The sequence below is a fragment of the Esox lucius genome, chromosome 7 (assembly GCF_011004845.1).
Source record: "Esox lucius isolate fEsoLuc1 chromosome 7, fEsoLuc1.pri, whole genome shotgun sequence".
NCBI lineage: Eukaryota > Metazoa > Chordata > Actinopteri > Esociformes > Esocidae > Esox > Esox lucius.
In genome coordinates, this window is record NC_047575.1 from 43,904,737 (window position 1) to 43,928,694 (window position 23,958).

Here is a 23,958-nt window from a genome sequence, read left to right on the forward strand (position 1 = left end):
CTACTTCCTATCAGGTTTTTGTTTGCGTGTGTCGACATACTACAAGTTAATGTATGGAGATTGTACACTGTAAATAGGCTTTAAGGAGTGCTTCAAGGAGCACATCAATGTGGCAAACAGCAGCTGGAGTGCATCTGGCATATTAAAGATTATTTAGAAGTGCAGCAATGCACATGTGACAACTCCGATGATGTAACAAGCATGTAGACAATCCTCAAGCCTGAACGATAATCTTTTGTTTTTCATTTCAGGTTAAAGTTAAAAAGGATTAATACAGTAGGACTTCCTGTCTGATCCATCAGATCATTTTGCAGACAGATTATGGGATGTGGGGGTCAGATCTCGGTCCCTAGTTGAAAAATGTATAATAGCAGTGCTGCAAAGGTAGCTTTCTGTGTTTATCGCTCCTTCTTTAGTCCCCCATCCTATTCATTTTGAACATTTGCTTTTTTACAAATAATGTATAATAGTATAATAATGCACAGTATAATAAGGTGTTGTTTCTTTATATAATTTTTTTACAATGATGGCCCTCCATAATACACATTATGAAAAAATTCTTGTATTTCACAGAAATACAATGAAATATATAATTATATCAGCCTTGAAAAGAAACATTTTAAAAAGCAAACAAACAATGCAGTCACAAGCAGACACATTTTGCTTCTGCTTCTATCCTTTCTTCAACTTTCAGTTTTGCACTAAATTTATTTAAAGGTTCAAGCCATTCAAGCCTGAGCTCATTTTGCAGCTCTTCAGCGAGGCCAAACAATTAACGGCTGTCTACCTACAAGTATGAACCAATCTTGTGTTCTAATGGTATAATTAATTGTTTTCACTATAAGGGATTTGAGATATACGGACGGTTACGTACGAGTGCCTTGTAAATAAACAAAAGATAGTCATAAATCAAAAGACATATTAAAAGGCTGTGTCCAATTGGTTTAGCTGCTGCTTGCATATAAATACCTAAATAATGTAAAACCCAAAAGAAAAGTGGCTTGGACTATAAAAAAAGACAGGCTCTATTCCAAAAAGGAATCCAATTTAGATTTTCAGTTTATGTATTAATCAGTAACTGGCATTAATCAACAAATTGTGATCAAGCCAAATATATAAATATTCATAAAAGGAAACTCATTAAAATATTGTGATCGATCCAGAGCAGTTATTTCATAATTGCATAAATCTTACCGGACCTGAATCTTACAGGGACATGATTTATCTTTGTCTCATTCTTTAACATCACAAAAACCTGGCATTTTGGGGTGTGTAGACTTTTTATATCCACTGTAGCTGTAATTCCCTCTGAGGTCTCCTTGGGAAACGTACAGCTATAACATGCGTCCCGTCAGCTGCACCCTCCGACCCGGGAGGCTAGATTCATTTGGGCTGAATATCTTTCATAATGATTTCTTTGAAGGTGTGTGTCCCTGGTTCTTTAAAAATGGACGATATGAGTACAGCAATTGTAGCTTTCTGTGTGTTACCACACTTTCTGTATTTTTTATTTGATCTATATTACTGTACTTTGGATGTGAAATAATATAATGATTTACAATAATTTCTAATGGTTTGCACGTGCAGTGGATAACAAAGGTCTTGTTGTTTATTAAACAATAAGATCTCTGTTTTGTTTATTAGAAATAAAAAGGACGCAACTGCTGAGATCAAGACAGATGATGTCAGATATTTTTTTTACCTTTTAATAAGATCTTATGAGTAACCTAATGTATAATTTCTCTGAAAAATAATAAAAATAGAAAACTGTCAATCCTTGGTTGCATAAGCTTGCGTACTCCATAAGCAATATTTGCGCAAGCAACTTTTGCCTGGATTATAGCAGTAAGTCTGTTTGGATCAATCTATCAACCTAGCGCACCTGGATGTTGCCATTTTATCCCACTCTTCTTTGCAAAAGACTTTAAGCTCAGTCAAATTGCAAAAGGATCTCCTGTGCACAGAATTTCTGTAAGATAGAGTTCAGGGCTTTGGTTTATTCGGATGTGTGCTTTGGTTGATTCGGCTGTTTGCTTTGGTTTGTTGTTCTGTTGAACGATAAAATTATTATTTAACTTTAGTTTTCTGGCATCGGGTAGCAAGTTCCCCAAAATAATAAGCTATATAAAAAGAATAAGCTATATAAGAAGAACAATAAGAAGAAAGCTAATGATGTGAATTGAATAAACATCCAGTGCATTTGGACTTTTGACCCCTTCCTAATGTTGTTTCATTACAGGCTTATACTAAAATATTTTTTTTTTTATAAACAATCTACACACATACCCCATAATGCAATGACAATGAAGAAAACAGGCAATTTAGACAGTTTTGCAAATAAAAAACAAACAAACAAATATCACATTTACATAAGTATTCATAGCCCTGCATACAGTACTTTCTCTCTCAGGTTGGATTGGGAACCTCGCCGTCCATTCATTTTCAGGTCGTACGAGAGATGTTCGTTTGGGTTCAAGTCAAGGCTCTGACTGGGCCAGTCTAGGACATTCACAGACTTGAAATATACAGTATATATCTATGTGTATATATATATATATATATATATATATATATATATAAAATGTAAACATGGAAATAGATTACTGAGGAGAAAGGTACAAAAGAATTTCCAAAGCATTAGATATACCATGGAACACAGTGAAGACAGTCATAATCAAGTGGAGAAAATATGGCACAACAGAGACATTACCAAGAACTGGACGTCCCTCCAAAATTGATGAAAAGATAAGAAGAAAACTGGTCAGGGAGGCTTCCAAAAGGCCTACAGCAAGATTAAAAGAACGGCAGGAATTTCTGGCAAGTACTGGCTGTGTGCTACACGTGAAAACAATCTCCCGTATTCTTCATATGAATGGGCTGTGGGGTAGGGTCGTAAGACGGAAGCTTTTCTTACAAAGAAAAACATCCAAGCTCAGCTGAAGTTTACAAAAACAAACATCAAGTCTCTCAAAAGCACGTGGGAAAATGTGTTATGGTTTGATGAAACCCAGGTTGAACTTTTTGGCCATGATTCCAAAAGGTATGTTTGGCGCAAAAACCACACAGACTGAGTGCTGTAATAAAATCAAAAGGTGCTTCAAGAAAGTATTAGTTTATGGGTGTGCACACTTATGCAACCAGGTTATTGGGAGTTTTCTATTCTTTATTTTCCCCCCTCAAAGAGTTCAGTTTGATTTTCAATAGGTCACATTAAAGGTCACACAAGGCATTTTAACAGGGGTGTGTAGACTTTTTATATCCACTGTAAGTGAGGCAACATTAATAAGGTCCTTAACCCACATGTTGAGCCACTTTGGTGCCCCTAAAAGAGACCAGTGAGCACTATAGCATTATAGTGTTACATCTTATTGGCTCAACAGCAGTCCTGAACTACTAACACCCAAGACCAACACCAAACATCCTGTATGAAGGGTTTGACAATAAACAGTTGATACATTTCCTTTACTATCTATACAATACAATGGTTGCAATGTTATAATCAATAAAGACTTGTATAAATAAGTCAACTAAATACTGTCCTTACTCCTTCCACTTTGCAAATAACGGATAGACATTTTATTTTCCTCATAACACAACCTAAAAAATCCGGATAACAGCTTTGCAATCGCCGGAGGAAACCTGGGGGGGAGCTGTCCGTGGTGCTAAACGCAAAACCGTGGAGGATCTTTTCGTGATTTTGACGAGTCACTTATAGCCAACGTTAGGTCACATCTTTCAGTTCATGGAAACATGCATAGTTCCCACTGTTCCTGAAGTGAAAGACTACGCTAAAGCCTAATTCTTACCGCGATATGAGATGTTTGCTGTCTAACCGAATTTAATAAACGTCCGTCGCACGCTGAACAAAAAACAACTATACCCTCTTATAGTATACGGCATTTCTAGTATAATAAAAATAACACTGAAAAACATTTAGCCATATTTTTTAGGATAGTAGCAAGCTAATGTTTATTTTACATTCACCATATCTCCGCTTCCGTCTGATGAAACGACGCATGTGTTGATCTATGCTGCAGCAACGTGCATCAGTTCCTCTTTGACCCCAGAGTTAATCTGCAGACTGACGCTCCAATATATTTCTCAGTTGCTGGATTTTATGCTTTTCCGGTGCTGCTGTATTTTATGTACTTTGTATTATAATTTCTTTAAATCGCGGAAGCTTGCGTCGATTCAATCGGTTTTCTGGCCGATTTCCTGAACAGCGAAGCAGGTCTACATTTTCCGAACCGAATGCTAATACAAGCCGCTTATGCTATGTGCGTAATGTATCACGGTGAGGATAGACAGTAAATAAGGGGACACGTCGGTCTATAATAAAGGGGAAAAGAAGATGGTGATCATGGCTTCTTCAAATGTAGCATCTCAATGCTCGACAGCGATGGCGAAGCCTTCCTTCCCTATAAAGCTATTTCTCTGGGTGTTTTTATTCGCTAATCTTCCTACAAGGTAAGCGGAACAAATACAAGGATTCTTTTTTTTTCAAATTGAGCCTGCATGCATGTATGGCTGGTTGAATATGTCGTTTTTTCATTGTAAAATCAGAGCCCAGCCCAGTTATTTCTATTTTCCTTTTACCTTCGCCTTATGCTTTCTTTCAGAAATAAAACACCATGTCTGCTTATTACGGTTGCATGTCACACATCCATGGCTTGTTAAGTAACATGTCAAGGAATGTATTTCACACATTTTGATGCCCTGTTGGCAGATGCATATTGGGTATTGGCTCCGTCAGGTCGATTTGCTGTAATGTTTAACTTGACTCAATTAATAACAGAATTGTGTTTTTGGTTTTGTGAGGTTAGAATATAAAAATAGCGGTCCGTTTTTTTCACGGATTTATTCACTGTAGAAGGATATAATAACGGTACTGTGGGCTTGCTGGGCAAAGCTGTTTTCGACTGAACATTACTTAAAGCGAATGTAATACAACATATATTTATTTAAAAGCGAACTATTTTTGGACTAGTAGCTACTATTTTTGTAACTACTAGTCCAATGGCATGTGTAAAGACAGCCTATTGATGCATGTACCTTATTCCAGGATCCAATGCATCATTCCCAGCTCCTTTTTTTGTGTACTGTGTACTTCCTGTAGAACTTCAAAGGAAAAGCCACTGTCTGACATCCATCCCACACCCACCCCTCAGCCATTAGAATTATAAAACTAATTTAGATGGACTAAATCACACAATTTCAAAATGGAAGACTTAAAGTTACATTATACAGAAGCAGTGCAACTGTCAAACAAGTACGGAGCCTTATGGACTCTCTCTTAACATTTGAGAATAGTACAGCCTACAGATTCACTGTTAACTTCTGGATCTTTAAAAAGAAAATGCTTCATTTAAATGTCACCAAAAGGCAGCCATTGCACCAAAACAATACGAACACTTGTGAAGGAGGCCGATGGTTTAAGGCAGGCATATTCAAATCCACTAAATGTTTTCATTCCAACACTGTAATCAGGGTCTTATTTAAACCTGGGACACTAGATGGATGCCGTTAATGATGAGGTAGAACAGAAAACCAGCAGGGTACAGCCCTCGTAGTATAAGATTTGAATACCCCTGGTTTGGGCACGCATCGCCTCTGTCTTGTGTGCTATACCTGAGCGTGAAAAACTGAGGGTGATAGATCAGTCTTCATTCAGTAACTATGGGATAAAAATGAGCTATCTGGCCTAGATGAAGATGCCTACAACTGTGTGCGATTATAGTAAAATATTTTTAGCCTGCAAATGGATTCAAAATGTGTTTAAGTAGATTGTGTTGTACAGAACACTGTTTTACATATGCATTTTGGACCTTTGGTCAGAGATTTTAACAGATAACATGAACTGGTACATTAAAAGCATGACATGGAATAACTACACTTTGATTGCAAGTCATGTTTACCAAATAAATACAACAAGGCTGCATCGTATTTAGTCAATCATATATCTAAGAAAACAATAATAACATGATACCAGTACCAGTAAAGTGAAACACAAGGCCAGACACAAATAAGACTTGGGGTGGGTTTTTATTTTCACACATTAATTTAAAGTAAATCTGAAGTAAATACCATTGAATTTATTTCTTTTTAAATGACATGTGGACTGTGAAACCCCTGTTAGTTAGTTTGCCGGTACCTCAGGTTGTATGATACGAATAACAACAACATACTCATCCAACTTCCACTCAAGCTGACTGCTTGACTGGGCAAGCCTCCACAACCACTTAAAGGAAACCGGTGGTGGCAACAGGGAGAACCCAGGGAGAACCCAGGGAGAACCCGTGCATCCTCAAGTAATTCCCTGGAAGTCTATGTAAAGGAAGTCTAATATGCAGTACAAGAAAGAGTGAGGTTTTATCCCTTATATTCCTATACTCCGTATACAATATAAACAATGCAAGTTCAAAACAACAAAGACATGCGAAAAGCATATTAACAGATGTGTGTAAATCTTAAAGGCTTTTATCCAACCCTGTTTCAAAAAAACTACAAACAAGACAATCACTGTAGACATAAGTCAAGTCAACAGGAAACAGTGATTGTTGTATATTTTCGGAGGTGTGATACAGTAGATAAAGGCCTGTCACATTGGTGGTGTGATCACAGCAGATAAAGGCCTGACACATTGGTGGTGTGATCACAGCAGATAAAGGCCTGACACATTGGTGGTGTGATCACAGCAGATAAAGGCCTAACACTTTGGTGGTGTGATCACAGCAGATAAAGGCCTGACACATTGGTGGTGTGATCACAGCAGATAAAGGCCTGACACATTGGTGGTGTGATCACAGCAGATAAAGGCCTGACACATTGGTTGTGTGATCACAGCAGATAAAGGCTTGACACATTGGTGGTGTGATCACAGCAGATAAAGGCCTGACACATTGGTTATGTGATCACAGCAGATAAAGGCTTGACACATTGGTTGTGTGATCACAGTAGATAAAGGCCTGACACATTGGTTGTGTGATCACAGTAGATAGACATGACACATTGGTTGTGTGATCACAGCAGATAAAGGCCTGACACATTGGTTGTGTGATCACAGCAGATAAAGACCTGACACATTGGTTGTGTGATCACAGTAGATAAAGGCCTGACACATTGGTTGTGTGATCACAGCAGATGCTTGGGTAAGGGCCAGTCCAACCAAAATGGCAACAGAAGCTCTACCTCACTGCCTATTTTCAATAAGCCAAACGTTTGTTTAAGTTTTTGTACAAAAATATTTTTTAAAAGGTACTATAATTTGTTCAACATACACAAGCGGTTCCATATATAATGTAAATATATTTAAGAAAAAGGTTATACATTAACATTATGATTATGGTATTTTAAGTGGGTCTGCTATATGTAGGTTAATAAGGTTTTGAGCCTACTGCTCAAAACATTCCTGGGAATTACATGAGAAAGGTTCTCCCGGGGTGCTGTTGCCACCACCTGTTTTATAAGTGGTTTTGGAGGCTTGCCCGGTTTACCAGTAAGCATTTTAATGTAAGGAAGTGCAGTTAAAACCAGAGGGTGCAATATGTTTTTCTTTCTGTGACTTAGGTAATTGCCGTAACCAATGGGAAGCAATTTGGAGCAATGTTTATCCTAAGATAGTGCTGGGATTTGGTTCTCAGGGTTGAACTGTTAACAGACGTAGCCAGGACCCTCCAGTCAATATAAAAACGTTATAAAGCCTGATAGGCTGATTGCCTGGGTTTATGAGACTGTATGTCACAGGTATGACATCACATCACTTGTTACTGCTCTCAGCGATGCGTCGAGCCTAAGAACAACTCTTGGCCATGGTATATTGGCCATATACCACGCCAACTCGTGACTGATTCTATGGTAGGACTACTTGGATTGATATGTACCTGTTCATTAGACATTAAGGGAAGATAACTGGGGATATTGAGGCAACTCAGGATGGCCTCTGTTTCAAATGACCTCCTCTGTTTCATTCGTTCTGCTTTAGCTTGTGATTGCATTGCTCCTAGGACAATGGAATTTGCTCTCCAGTGATTGTGTTGAAGAGATGGTAGACCGTTTTCCCCTAACAAATCTGTTTGTAGACATTGTTCTTTTCTGTATGACAGACACCATGAACTGAACGCTCTGACTCCTCTTTTTTATTTATTTTATTATTAATTGAAGACCATATAGTGCATCTTAATTGTTTTCTGTCTGGTTCCAATCAGTAAGGCTAAACCGACCCTACGAATAGCGATTCTGTCAGAGGTGATATAATTATGGAAGACCAGGCCACCACAGCTCAGGTGATCTGTCACTAATAATGCTGTGTCCTCTGGACAGCACACAGGGAGGCCATTTTAACCAAATGTCAGTTAAACTATAATCTCACCCGCCAGGAAATTAGCAAAGGAGGCATATTTATCTTATTCAACTAAGGACAAATCCTGTAGCAGTTTTTATGACAATAACAGCTCAAATTCTGTTTGGACTCCATTTAGGCAGTCTGTTATATTGTCTTTCATTAACACTGTGCTAGCTATTGTAATTAAACTTTATTTAGTGTAGTAATTGTACTAATGATGTTTTGTGATGCGTCTTGTTTGCGGCTGGATTAAGGGAGAGTTAGGAACAGGACTGCTTATGGGAATGTGATACATCTATAGTACTGTATGAACAGGACGCCCAGCACCCCGTTGTGGGTCCTGTGTGGTAAACGTTCCCCTTTGTGACATTTTAAATGACGGTTAAGTAACTCATTGTGAGGTCTTGTCGGGATTGTTAAAGATTTGGGGTTCATACTAACTGAGTCACAGAGCGTATACAACCTTACTGCTGTCGTTGGATTGTCCTTAAGTTGATGTTTTGCATTCCGAGTTCTCTTTCATTTGGTCCATATGATCACGGTGTCAGTCACGGCGAAGGCCCAATGGAACGTTTCAGTGGAAGAGACAGTACTCTCGTGGTTTCAGAGGCCCTTCAGCTGTAGTGTGTTCTCGCTAGAATAACATTCCTACATTCCAGTGCACTCCAGAATCCCAGTCTAGCTTGGGCGTATTGATAGGCCTCTCTTTACCAAATTAAAGTGATACCTCAGTCCTGTGTCTGGGACATTCACGGAGATCCCTTTCATCCAGACCTCTCTGGAGGATTACCGTTGACAGCACAGAGATGTTGTAACAGCTATAGTCTCAATCAGCTCTACACTAGACTAACACCCAGATTGTTCACTTTATTTTGAATTTAGCATCACAACACTTGAAACATTGCACTTCTGGCCCAGAGTGACTGATCTGCATGAAACTAATGACTTAAGCTCATTTTTGTGGGCTGGGCTGTGGTTCTGTCTCTGTATGTCTGTGTGTACTTTGTAAGCGACATCTCTGACATGTGGCTTATTGGGCGGCTTATTGGGCGGATGATGTGTATTGTCAACAAATGTAAGCTAGTCAACTGACCGCTGGCCCACAATATTTATTTTTGAATATTTTGTTATATGAATAGTGGTTAATCTGTGAAGAAAGTGAATGCATACATACAGTTTGAGAGAAGAAGATCCAGATGGTTGCCAGCAGGTGAAATGTGTGGTCCTTATATCCAAAGCAACATGTAAAGTTCAATGAGAATGGAGAATTGCCAGGAACCACCTAATACCAGTTGATCACAATATTCAGGTGCCGATACAATATACAGTATAGTATTATTTTCATGATGGTATATGTTCTGCAATTCAACACTGCAATTGAGATTACATTTTACATAAATATTACTCGGCATTTAGCTCCTGCGGGGGCACAGCAGAGAATAAAATGTTAAAGAAAATAATTAGTCTTACAATATAATTGTCTCCCTATAAAAAGACAAGGACCGTGATGGAAAAACACTGTCGTTTCGTTACAGCAGGTACACCAAACTAGGAAAGAAATCATGCTCCTGTCAATCAGAGTGGTTCTTAGCCAGGGGGTCAACCTTTTGACTGAGACCCTGGAACAGTTAGGGTTAAGTGCCATGCTCAAGGAAATATTGAAAGGTCACCTTGTCAGCTTGGGGATTTGAACCAGCAACTATTTGCTTCTCGTCCCAAGTCTCCAGCTGATAGACTACCTCCCGTCTGCAACAGATGTTTGTTAGCACACTCTGCATTCATATTGTTGTGACTAATTCTCTAAGGCTCTTGCTGTATCATTCATAGGGAAGACAGGTTTGTTGTGGCCTTGTATGATTAGAACAGAGGTGACATATCGATTGACAATGTCCAAGAAAGAAGTTGTCCTGTCTCCATCCCTGCGTTTTAATGAATGAGAGGGGCCTTCATATAGCAATATAGGGCCTCAAATCCTAGCCTAGGAAAACTGGCAGTCACAGCACAAACTGCTGCACCATGCCCGCGTGCATGAGAAAGCCATTAGAGAGAGATGTAATATCGTCTTTTGTTTTTGCACCATGGAATAATTTTTTTCCCTGAAGCCTCTTTTGGCTCAGAGGCCTTCCGGTAGCCATCGGTTCTCGTGGTTCTTCCGTTATGTGAATCCCTCCGGTGCCACGGTTATGGAGTTGCGATTGCTTCAGTACGTTCCGGGACAGGGGAGCTCCTTCGTATTCCAAGCTCGGGAATGACAGCGACGACATTTCAGAGCTTACAATCCGTTAGTCTGAACTCACTTCATAACAAGGTGTTGCCATGGTAATGTCTAGATCTAGCTTGTCTATGCAGCACCATTGTAAGTGCACTCCCCCCAACCTCATTATTCCAGCCCTGCTACAAGATACTCCTTTCTTCTTTGTTTTAGGTAAGTGTTTGGGTAACCTGAATGTTCTCTACCCATGTCCCATAACGTTTTTGTTTTGGTTGAGTAATTCCGCCGAGCTGAGCCAACTCACTCAACGCTGACCCTTCTACTTGAGGAGTGAATAGCGCAGAGAACCAATGAATCCAATGTACCAATGGGTCCTTTTTAGACCTTCGAATGAAAGAGCTGAATAACTGTTCGCAATTTGCACTTCTTCAGAGTTTAAGGTTTTGGGTACGTGCAACCAGACTGTTCTCTCCCGATGTTTCTCTCCAGACTGCGAGTGAAAGTGGAGCCGAGACACATGACTGACCCTTCTGTTCCGACACAGAAAAGAGCTTTCAGAAACAAGTAGCCACATTACACCTCACACAATGTAATTATGTCCGATCAACTGTTGGCACCTTGCACACAAGTTCACTAGAATGTTCTCCCTCCATTATTCTCCCTTAACTGGGGTTTTGGGAACTATGGCACTCTTGTTTGCAGTAATCCACTGTTCCAGCTGTTTTGTGGGTCTGGGGTCTGTTCAGGACATCGAAGAGATCAGTGGCAACCAGCAGGAGTTCTGGCCATGCATCCCAGTTTTGACCTTTGGTTTAAACCTAGCTGTCCGGTTTACTGATCACATTTGTTTTCCTATTCTCTCCCCAGCTCTGTCCAGACGGAAAACGATGACGATGAAGTGACGAACAAAACATGGGTGTTGACCCCCAAAGTCTACGAGAGCGATGTCACCCACATCCTGAACAGTCTACTAGATGGCTACGACAACAAACTGCGACCAGATATCGGAGGTGGGTGTTACAACACCCCGCTCGTGGATTGGCTGTCGCTGCTATGGCCCGCACCTTCCCTGTCGGCAATCCATTCTCATCGACACCGTCACATCACTACGTACCTACGTCAGTCGCGCAGGCTATGAGCAGACAGCGTGATCCGAGCAGGCCTCTGAACACGCCGCGCTGAATGCGTTCCGTCTACGGGCCCATAGGCCCGCCACAGGATGACTCATGTAGACGTTAGCGCAACAGCAACCACATGCTGGCATTGTTATGCAGGGGCTCTGTGAGCTGTGGAACAGGGGTGGCCTGGTAATCCATCATTGGCCTATTAGCCTTGTCAATCACTGCACCGCTGTGGGCCAGAGTCAGTGAAGTTGCTTTCTGTTCCTTCACGTTAGCTGGTAGCTGTGTTCCCTTCCTTTTTGCACGGGAATGCGTCTATACCAGACATCTTCCTGAACCGTGAGATTTCCACGGATACAGTGGGTTATAATTAGCTAACACAACCAAGGGTGCTAAGTTTTTTCTCCTGCTAACACTGAAAACTGAGATTCAGATTCATTGCAGATTGTCCCGCAGTTCTTTTGAAGTCCATTGTGCAGCTCATTCAATTTTAATGCTGCTGCAGTCTATGTATAGCTATAGACTAAACAAGAGTTAGGCAGGAAGACACATTTTCTCTTCTGCAATTTGTGATATTGAAAGGGTGCAGTCTGGATTGTGTTTGTGGAAGAAAAACGTATGCTTCATGCCATGCAGGTGTGCACAACATCAGGCTGGTCTCTGGGGAACCCGCAAGATACTCTATGTACATCTTTGATGGACTAATTCGTAAATTATCTTATGATACGTTAGGGCACCAACTGGCCACTAGGGGCAATGATGAGGAAATGTATAGTTAAGTAGAGTTACTGTTTCGACTGCGTTGCAGGTCGGGGACAGTAGACGTGAGGAAACACCCCAGACTTTTCAAATCATTGCAAGTTTGAATCTATGGAGAGACCAAATGTTCTAGTTGTTTTCTAACATCAGCCATAATACCACGCAGGATAGAATATTATTAAATGAGGTGATTCAAATGGATGGACGGATTGTTTTTGTTTTTGTTACTTTTACATGGCGTTGCAACTTTAGGTGTTCCCATGGTTAAAGTAGTAGTTTTATCATGTAACGGAGTCTTTAAATAATATGGTAACGTTTCTAACATAAAAAGATGTCTTTAATATTCATAAAGAACTGAGAAGGTAAGCAACAGCATTTCTTACTTTTTTGGTTAATATGGTAATATCACACAAGCATATAATACAATGGGTTTTATCAAGATAACCATTTGCCAATTGTAATCAATATAATGTAGCTTTTCAACATAACTAATAAACACTCTAATAAATACAAATTTCAGATGAACTCTTTCATACTATTACAAAGACATCAAGTTTCTGGGATTAATCTCAGAGTTGTTATTTTTCTTCATGATTTTCTTCATGATTCAATTACATGATTTTTCAAATAATTGCATTTACCAGCTGGTCAAATGGAAGTAAAACTCGCTCAAATACTTAGGTGTCATGAGATTTGATTTGGATAGTGCAGTCAATAACATGTAGATGTTCGGCACACGCAGTTCCATCAGTGGAAGTTTGTCCTTTAGGAATAAATGTTGGCATTTAGAAACACAGCAGCAGTTTACAGTAAAACTATATTGCTGTTCGGTAACATTTATTTCAATCATGAGTGAGTTTGTGATTTATGACAAACTATACAGTAGGCCATGCTTGTGTTGTGTGTCTGAAAGGCTTTCCAAAGACCTTCACTAGATCCATATACTGAAAAAGCAGAGATCGGGTCAGTCTTAGTGAGGTCAGAACCTCTCCACCCATAGACACACTGAAATGTTGTGTTATGAAATAGGCTCCGGCACCATGGTCAGCTTTGGACATTGACATTGAGTAGGGGCGACATGGAAGGCCTGCTGAAAGAGTGCCATGCTCCTTCTGACACCAAGCTTTCTGGTTCTTCTACCTTCATCGGCAATATTTACTTAGCTGTTATGAAGTGAAATTATGAAGTGCTGCCCAAAATGATATTTGCCATTAGCTCCCACTGCTCAAATATTATAGAGAGACACAGAGACAGAGAGACAGAGAGACAGAGAGAGAGAGAGAGAGAGAGAGAGATGCACAGAGAGAGAGAGAGACACATAGAGAGAAAATGTTCTGTGCAGCAATATTATATTTTCAGGACCATGGACAGCTTCACGATGTCATCACAGTAATGAACACTAGCTGCTACTATGTGCAGTTAGTGAACTATTATTTATTGAGGGACTATTTTTACTGACCTGAGATTAATGATTCATTTTTTTAAACTTTTGGGGGGGTGGGGTGACTCAATCATTTTAGTTCTTCATTTGACTGGTTTGTTGCAGGGAGTCCTACAGCAGGATTGCTAATGGGGTTCTCTGGCCCAGGGGTTAAAAAAAAAGTAGTGTGGCTGCAATTTCAAGCAAGTTACCACAGTCACATCAACTAAATAACAAAAGTAAACAATTTTCTAAAAGTGTCTGATTTGATCAAATTTTCAAACAAAAGGTTTGTGGTTGCAAGCTTTGAATTACTGTTTTTACGGGTCTATGGGTCAAAACATTTGAGAAAGAATCACTGTCTTCATAGGCTACAAGCAAAATATTAGATACCTTAATTTAATTATTTCCCTTGGTGCTTTTGATACTGCAAGTTGAAATGTGATTAATCTTGTCCTTCTCCGCTTCTCTATCCTGTCAAGAATATATATTTTTTCAAAATAAATTGTTTAACCACCTTTGGCAAATTTGATTTGGCTATAGTCGTGATATGGTGATAAAGGAATAAACTCAACATGAATTATATTCAACGATGTAGCCTAATAGCTAGAAGCCTTTTAGTCAGCTAGCTAACCAGCTAATATCAACCACTTGTGGTGGTTTCATGCTTGCTAGTAACCTGAATGTTTTCATTCTTGATAGAAACAACATGCAGTCCTTTTGATGTTTTGTATGAACAGGTGGTCACATTTTAATGGTTTAGTTTAAAGGTGCCGCCCTCACAAAAAAAAAAAAAAGGAAATGGCTATAGTCCGCATTCATACCGCTGACTACTGATTGTTTTCCAAACCTCCAATTGGCCCAGATTAATCAGCCAGGCCTATCAATTGGTCAGCCACTAATTAGAACAGTGACCTTTCGTTTACTGGACCAACACCCTGCCACTTCATTAAGCTTCCCTGTCGCCCCATTCAACAAGCTTGCTAGCCGCGTTCAGCTGCCAGAGCAGGTGCGCGGTGTTAGCCAGCCATTGTCTGCCATAGCGGCTCCAATCTGTCGCGGTGGCAGTTGATAAGCAAAATCGACTGAATTGATTCTAGATAGCTTTCAATATTTTCTTGGCTCCTGGAGATTATGTTATGTTCTATCTGACATCAGACAATGATCATTTAAAAGCAGAGCAGGATGGGGATTGGGATGATGTAATCCTTATCAGTCTATATTTCTTTTTCCAGTAGTTTTATTTTCCTGCTCTAACAGTTTGGGATTGAGGTTTTTCTGTATCTGTGACACTTATGTTTTTATCTTTCAGTCAAACCAACTGTGATCCACACGGACATGTTTGTCAACAGTATTGGCCCAGTAAACGCTATCAATATGGTGAGTATGTAATTCCCCGTACAAATGACACTGAGATCTTACATAAACTATTTTAACAGAATTGTATTAGTTCAATATTTCATCATTGCCTTTTTTTGGACATATTTTTTGTTGAAATTCCACAGTTCCAGTACAATGGATGTTGTAATGTTCCTTGGAGTCTTGCAAAAATCAGAATATTACATGGCTTGATTCCAGCTCAGGTTTTTTGTTTTGTTTTACTGAACCTTTGTTTAACGGAGAAAAAGGCCCTCTGATATTAGAAATATATTTTTCAAGAGCGCCCTGCCAAGACAGGCAGCAAGTCATCATTTCTGCATTACAAAGAGATAACATAAAACAAATCTCAGTAATGTAATTTAAGAAAAATGAAATTAATCATGATTCACAACCATATAAAAGCAAATTAAAAACATGGACAAGTCAAGGAATCAGACTCAAATACATCATTCATGATGTGTTCACACCACGGGATAAAAGTTTTCTAATTTAAAACATTTTGTTAGGTTTTCCAAGCCGATGGGGCAGTGTAGAAGCCCTTTTTAAAAGCCCAAAATTCATTTGAGGCATTCGGTACGGTTAGCAGGATCATTCTACAAACAATACCCAGCACATTTCTGCAGGAAAGAAGAAATGCTCAAATCAGAAGGTAACAAACCCAGAATGGCTTTGAAAATAAAGGTATACCAGTGACTGAGCCGGCAGGTGACCAGGGAAGGCCAGCCAAGCCCAGCATATAAAGTGCAATGGTGCATACAGGCTTTACAATTTAAAATAAACCTCATTGCTCCATGGTAAAGAGTGTCAATTGGTTTCAAACACTGAGAAGAAGCATTCATATGGGACATATTGCCATAATCCAGTATAGGCATAAAGGTAGCTTCAAAAGAAAAACAAGCCATATTCCTAAAATAAAATTCCAAATTCAGCTTCAGTTCTTTTTTATTTAATTTTTGCAGGTTGTTGAATATGTAATTTAAAAGAAAGCTTTTCATGTATTGATGTTCCAAGATATTTATATGAAGTCATGGCCTCCATTACAATGTCCTGGCAATCAGATGAAGGTTCAGCGGTTTCTTGCCGTTAGTCTGGTTTTGTCTGCATTAGTCTGGTTTTGTCTGCATTTGTCTGGCTTAGTCTGGTTTTGTCTGCATTAGTCTGGTTTAGTCTGCATTAGTCTGGTTTAGTCTGGTTTAGTCTGCATGTATGCTTCAATTGACTCCGGGTGTGTGGAACAGCATTAAAAGGAGTCTGAACAGTTCTGAAAAGCTTTCCCAAGAGATGTGGCATAACAATAAATGACAGTTTCAATAGCATAAAAGTGAATTAGGATTTATTTTCTATATTATTTGTGTAAATAGTAAATAACAGGGGACCAGGTACTGATCCCTAGGGCATACCATCAAAAAGAGGCAATTTTTCAGATGCGAGCCCATCAAGTTGAGCACACTAAGTTCTAACAGACAGATAGTTAGCAAACCATTCAAAAGCATGCTCCGAAAGACCTATGATTCAGTTTAGTATCGCTTTAGCATGATTAACCGAATTATAAGCCCTAGGGAGATCAATAAAATGTGAGACACAGTGCTGTTTGTTATCAAGGAACATTGGTGATATCATTTAAAACCTTCTTGGCTGCTGTAATCGTGCCATGCTTCTTCCTGAAGCCTGATTGGTACATAGATAAAACAGAATTAGTGTATAAAAACTCCTTTAGCTCTTCACTAACAATGACTTCAAGCCAGGGGTGACAGCTTCGAGATTGGCCCGTAATTGTTTAAAAGCGATTGATCTCTCCCTTTTAGCGGTGGTATAACAAAATGCAGACTTCCAGATCCTTGGTATTTCATTACATTCCAGGGTACGATTGAATAGATATGTAAGTGGTTCAGAAATAAAATCAGCTGCCAATTTCAAAAAGCATGGATCAAGAAGATCAGGACCCTAAGGCTTTCTCTGATCTAAGGATTTCAGAGCTGTATGCACCTCCTGCACTGGGAATGGCAAGAAACTGAAAGACTGACCGGCTCTCACCAGATCATCAACACACGATTGAACAGAGACTTAGGAAAGGCAATCCAACAGCTAAACAGATACAATGTTCATATTATAACAATTCAGTGTTTCAGGTTTGTCATATATACCAACCAAGTTCTTCAATATACATGACGGAAATTCATTAGCATTACTATTACCAGACAGACTTTAATTGTCTTCCAAAACACTAGGGTCATTCAGTTTTTTATAAGAAAATCTGACTTGGCGTTCCTGATCAGAGAAGAACGCTTGTTTTTGTAGCTTTCTAAAACTAAGCCAATCAGCATCAGAACATGGTTACCTTGCCTTTGCCCGTATTGTATTACATTCATGAATAACAAAAGACAGCTCAGAAGAAAGCCATGGATTATCCTGCCCTTTAACTCTGAACCGGTGGAATGGGGCTTGTTTGTTTAGAAATTGTTAGAAACCTTCATTCAATTATTTCCAAACAGTTCCACAGCTGGAATGAGCTCAGTTCTCCTCCAGTCAAAATTATACAATGCATGACTAAAAATCTTACATTTCTTACATTTCTCTTACAAATGAAGTTTGAATTTGTCTTTGGGACTTCAGTGTTTATAACAGCCATGACAGCACAATGGTCATTTACTATGCAGAATACACCAACAGCAGCGTGTTTATGAGAAACATTGATGAATTAATCAACTGGGTAAGATTCATACTGTAGAATAGATCACCAACAAATGTAATTTCACTGTAGTGAAGAACAGACATAAGGTGCATCAAAGAAAATGCATCACATAAAGTAGAGGGGTTTCTAAAAGCCAACCACAGTTATAGCGTCAAGATGTAAAGCAAGAAATTCCAACTGTTTGCAAATACTGCAGTTTGAGACATTTCCACACTAACTAGGAAATTAGTCTTCATATACAGCTCGAAAGAATAAAGAGACCATTCCAAATGTTTCTTAAATCAGCATCTCTACATGTATGGCAGCCATTCCATTTGAGTGTCTGTTTAATTCCAACACTGGCACACCTCATTTTACTTAATGAGGTATTAATTAGGTGATTACCTGAACCAAATCTAATTTAACAAGGAAAAGTATAAAACAAACACTGCTGTGGTCATCACTATCCTTTTGCAATAGGACCAGCTGGATGGCAAAAACAGTGCAAGTAGTACCTCAAAAGGTAATTTGAATTAAATAAAATAAATATTCAGCCTTACAAAAGAGCCTTGAGTGAGGAAAATAAAGGTTCAATTCTGACTTTACTGGCAGAGGGATACAGTGAGCGTCAGGTTGCTTCCATGCTGAACATTTCAAAGACAGCATATGAACATGGTCAAGCAACGGATATTGGGGACAACAAAGCTACAGACTGGCAGAGGGTGAAAACGACTGTCCACTGACCGAGATGACGTCAACTCATTCGAATGTCACTCAACAACCTTAGGATGACATCAAGTGACCTACAAAGTGAATGGCAAACAGCAGCTGGGGTGAAGTGCTCTGTGAAGATGGTTCTGAACAGGTTCCTAGGGGCAGGGCTGAAGTCGTGCAAAGCTAGAAAAAAAGCCCTTCATTATTGAGAAGCAAAGAGCCAGGCTGAAGTTTGCAAAAGACCATAAGGATTGGACTATAGAGGGATGGAGTAAGGTTAACTTCTCTGACTAGTCACATTTTCAGCTTTGCCCAACACCTGGTCATCTAATGGTTTAGACAGAGACCTGGAGAGGCCTACAAGCCACAGTGTCTCGCACCCACTGTGAAATTTGGTGGAGGATCTGTGATAATCTGGGGATGCTTCAGCAAGTCTGGAATCGGTCAGATTTGTCTTTGTGAAGGACGCATGAATCAAGCAAAGTACAAGGTTATCCTGGAACCTGCTTCCGTCTGCTCTGATAGTGTTCCCCAGGATTGTTTTTTCCAGCAGGACATTGCTCCATGCCACACAGCCAGGTCAATCAAGGTGTGGATGGAGGACCACCAGATCAAGACCCTGTCACGGCCAGCCCAATCTCCAGACCTGAACTCCATTTAAAACCTCTGGAATTTGATCAAGAGGAAGATGGATAGTCACAAGTCATCAAACAAAGCCGAGCTACTTACATTTTTGTGCCAAGAGTGGCATAAAGTCACCCACAGTTATGTGACAGACTGGTGGAGAGCATGCCAAGACGTGTGAAAGATGTGATAAAAAATCTGGGTTATTGATTTCTGAACTCTTCCAAGGTTAAAATATTTGTATTTTGTTGTTGAAATTTTTTTATGAATTTGTTTTCTTTGCATTTTTTGAGGTCTGAAAACAAAGATTTTTTTTATTTTGACCAGTTGTTATTTTCTAAAAACAAAATACTGTAAATGTCAATATTTTTATTTGGAATTTGGGAGTAATGTTGTCAGTAGTTTATGGAATAAAACAAAACTGTTAATTTTACTCAAACACATGCCTATGAATAGTAAAACCAGAGAGACTGATAATTTTGCAGTGGTCTCTTAATATTTTCCAGAGCTGCATATATAGCCAGTCCACCATTAATTTACTTGATCAGTGCGATACACATTGTAACCATTTATACAAATATCCTTATCCAGGGCAGACTTATAGAGCCAGGTTTCAGAAAATGCAATTACATCAGCATCAGTTGCTTTAGCTCAAATCCTAACTCCATACATTTTCGAAATCAGGCTGTGCACATTTAAATGAAAAATGCCAAGGCCAGACTTGTAGACATTACACATCAGGGCTAGGGTTAAGTTGCATAGTACCTGATATTAACAGTAGGAGAATAACTAGGTACGTCTATTTAAAAGAAGTTGATTCATGTCTTCTTTTGAAAGACGAACTGCATGTTCATTGTATTATCAAGTTGCAAGACAATATAAAACAGTCATTTAAAACCATTAGAATTTGTTAGCGACAAACTTTGTGTTCATATGCTGACCAAATGCATCGGCACGATGGACGAGTGAACAGAGTGAGAGTGAGCAAGTTCCCGCAAACGCAATATCTAACGGAGGGCAGATGCACTAACCCACAGAAAACATTGTTTTCTCCTGAGTCCAGTAAAGTACAGGATAGAGCCCAGGCCAGTTAGGAAGAGTTACGAGTAAGAGAGAACAAACATCATTAACAAATGGTTAGGGTGAAGCAGTCCCGGAATCTTACAGCAGCAATGCTAAAACATTGCACTACAAAACAACAAAGGTGTAGAGTTTCTATAACATGAATTAGTAGGTTAAACACTACTTATTAAACTATTGCAAAGGACTAGTCACAAATGACTTAACGTGTTGCCATCTTGGATTCTGCATCCAGATATTATAACTTGTTATTATTGCCTTTGAATGGTCACACCAAAAGAAGTATAGAGTAGGTGCACCAAACTTGGCAAAACTGCATAGTTGTTGCTTGTTGAAGACAGAGTACAGGAGTTAAGCTGGGCTGTAAAAATAGGGTAAAATGGGTATGGTGAGATTAGTGGACTGCATTGCTTTGAGCGCCTGCAGCCACTGTGTCCCATTGTACTCCAGCTAGAATCCCTGCTGATGTTCCAATTCCATTGTAATGCAGCACAACAATCTCTCATCTCTATCATCGGCATGTGCCAGGCTACAGAGAGAGTCTTAACACAAGTTTCTGTCACTGTGGGGTTAAGAAAAGCTCACTGTTTTGATCTCCTTGTTGTTAATAACCTCCAAAGCAAGCAGCTCACGTCTTTATGTGTGTGTGTGTGTGCTCCTTTGTGTTTGTGTGTGCATACATGTGTTTGATATGTACACTGTCAGTTTTAGTATGTCAGTTCTGGGACGGCACACGCAAAGCCACGTGACTATTGTTGAGGAGATTGTGGGGAGGATGCTTGTTCTGTGTATAAGAGAAGAGGATTATGGGTAGACTGGTGAACGCGGCAGGGTGGGGGCAGGGCAGGGCATAAACATACCAGTGAATATTATAGTATGCCCTGCTGTTCACTCTGTTAGAGCTTTTATACCGAAGACATTAGCTCCCTCAAGTTACTACATTTGTATTGGTAGTCATGATGTTGGAATTCAACTGTCATTAACAATGTGTGGACAACATCATTACACTTCTTATGGCGAAGACTAATTGTCGAGTTACCTCATCTACGTGGTTTGAATCTGTTCATCATCTAATAATTTTGTGTGTGGCAGACGGTAGTTATCTTGGTTTCTGAAAATTTGTATTTGTCCAAACACAGTTCAGAGCCAGAAAAGCACACTTACCATTTTTAGGTAGTGTAATTACATCAGCTTCCTTTACTCCCTGTGGCACACTTCCATCTTCAGGCTTTAAATAAAGTTATGACAAATAGGGATTACAATAGTATGCTGCAATTATCAACAGTTTCCCATAAATTATTTATATCCAGTGGTTTATCATTATCGATGGACGACCAGTTTGACTGGGTCTTTATTATCAATAGGGATCCCACTCTCAATACTTTCTTCTGTTCAGCCGGGAAATAGAGCTATACCAGAATTTGGACAGCGGTGCCGTGCATGCCTGGGAAATGGTTGGGAAACATTTCAATCTTTGCGCTGCCCTATTAATCATTTTGGAATATTTAGGAGTACAAAAATGTGTTCCATCTTTAGACTGAGGTGTGTTTTCACAGCCATATACCACATCAAGCTCTGGCTGTCCAAATACTGACATAGCATAATAGCAATTCGAGATAAGAAATTAATGAGAGTGGCTCGCTACAGAGTGGCTATTGCTTCATGCGTGTTTTCTGACAGTTTGAGTGTACCTATTTATTACTGTAGGTTGGGGAGCCCATTTGCATCAAGGCTAAGATCAGACTGAGGTGGAATGGGATGGACTATCCTACGGTTCCCCAAGGCAGGTGGGGTAGCGAGGAAATTAGAGCCCCCTCTTGAAAATGTCAAAATGAAAAGGCAAAGAGAGATCAGTTGTTTGCTTTGGGCGGTCCAGTAAACCAATGTGTGTCCAGAAACTGTTGAGAGAACAGTTGTAGGAGTTCCAGTTAATATCATCAATGACACTTTGGGGCAGATCTGGGCTTCGTTGTTGGAAACGCTTTGTGGAAAGTTAATGCCTCGACGCGCTTCACTTTGAAATGTGTGGCTTTTTCATAAAATGTAAGCTAATAATAAACTCTGCCTAGCTAGCCCTCTCCTCTTACATTTGATTTCTCAAATTTCCTAAGAGAAAAAAACACCTATTCCATGATATTTAACTCATCAAGGATCTGCTCCATTGAAGCAACTAACAGCAGACTCAGGAGAGCAGACACAGAGAGATGTGTCCTCTGAATTCAAATCCGATGCCGTTCTGGGTCTTATTAGGCATCCTTAGAATCCTTAGGCAACACGTTCTCTTAACGAGGCAAGTCAAACGTTTGATTACTCTTCTCCAGAGACCCCGACAGCACTGGCCAATTACCACAACCTCTGTGTGACCCTTGGGCTAACCTGTGAACAGGATTAAACATTGGTCTGGCAAAGACAAAGCAAACTGCAAGGCAGTTACTTTACCTGTGCAGCACTCAGGGCCTCTCTTATTTTATTTTCCTTTCTTTCCTGTTTTGTCTTTCTCACAAACAAACACACCCTACACAGTCCTTTCATTGGTGCTATACTGTGGCGGTTTTAAATACAGGGTTCCTTGTCATCTCACGCTGCCAGGTGTGCCTCGCGTTGAAAAGGAAAAGCATGTTAAAAATGAAATATTTGATGTGGCTATTTTACTAAATAAATAATCCAAATAGCACTTAAAATATATATATTTTAATTTATTAACTGGGAGCTTCCAAAGCACAGGGTGTTTCATTACAATAATCAGTATTTGTAATTTGTTAGAAATTTCAATACTTTTGCAAGGTTCTGTATATAAAAGAACAGCAAAAACAAAGGATATAAATGACAACTCATTCAATAACCTCTTGCTTTTAAATGCATCAAACTAGAAATGTCTTGCAATTAGCTACTGGCTCATGAATCTCACCCTAGCATTTCCTTTCTCTGCCAAGGACTGCCTACCCAAATTTTTACAACATGGCATTCTTTCCTCTTAATATAGAGTATACAAGTTGAATGAATAGGCAGTCGTAAAAACTAAATGCCGGGCCAGAATAAATCTTGAGGGATGCCATGTTTTACCTTCAAACATCTCTCCACTAATTGACCACGGTCTTCCCAAAAACCAGCAGCTGTCTTCACACTGAGTTAGCAGCTTTTGCAATTGTATTCGGAATTGAATCAAGATACTAAAGTAATGCAGTAATTAATTACATTTTAATAAACCCAATGAAAACTTTGGGAAAAGAAAACAGGAATTATTTCATCAATCACATGAGAGGGTCCTGAAATATTCTCTTGGAACCAGGGGTGCCTTAAAGGCAAAAAGGTTGAGAAGCACTGCTCTATTGAAAAGCCTTTGTATATACATATATTTCCCAGCCCTGTTGAATGTAAGACAGGTTTTTCAGAGTGTGTGCAACATGCTTAATGGGGAGGTTATGTGGTTTGATAATGCTTCTGCCTACAAGAGAAGCCATTATTGCCCAGTTAACATTAGATTGTTTGGGCTGTGGAGTTAAAGATGGCCCAGCTCAGCTTTGGTGACCGTATAGGAAAACATATTCATGTGAGAAAGTGTCCTGCCAATGTATCCCAAGCATCATAACACTTCAGTGTAGTTGTACAACAGCCCTCAGAATATATACATCTTTG

General features: G+C 39.5%; 1 protein-coding gene across 4 annotated transcripts in view; it reads left to right on the forward strand.

Annotated features, from left to right (window-relative positions):
• Nucleotides 1-3,649: 3,649 nt before the first annotated feature.
• The window catches only part of gabrg2 (gamma-aminobutyric acid type A receptor subunit gamma2), a 57,354-nt gene continuing 37,045 nt past the window's right edge, over nucleotides 3,650-23,958 (forward strand). For 2 of the 4 annotated variants that reach the window (XM_010871093.3, XM_020047817.2), the window contains exons 1-3: nucleotides 3,650-4,467; nucleotides 11,421-11,563; nucleotides 15,166-15,233. In XM_010871093.3, the coding sequence (XP_010869395.1) occupies nucleotides 4,352-4,467; nucleotides 11,421-11,563; nucleotides 15,166-15,233 (327 nt within the window). In that variant the 5' untranslated portion in view covers nucleotides 3,650-4,351. The remainder of the gene's footprint in view (nucleotides 4,468-11,420; nucleotides 11,564-15,165; nucleotides 15,234-23,958) is intronic. The other 2 variants (XM_010871091.3, XM_010871092.3) reach the window with 1 other exon arrangement.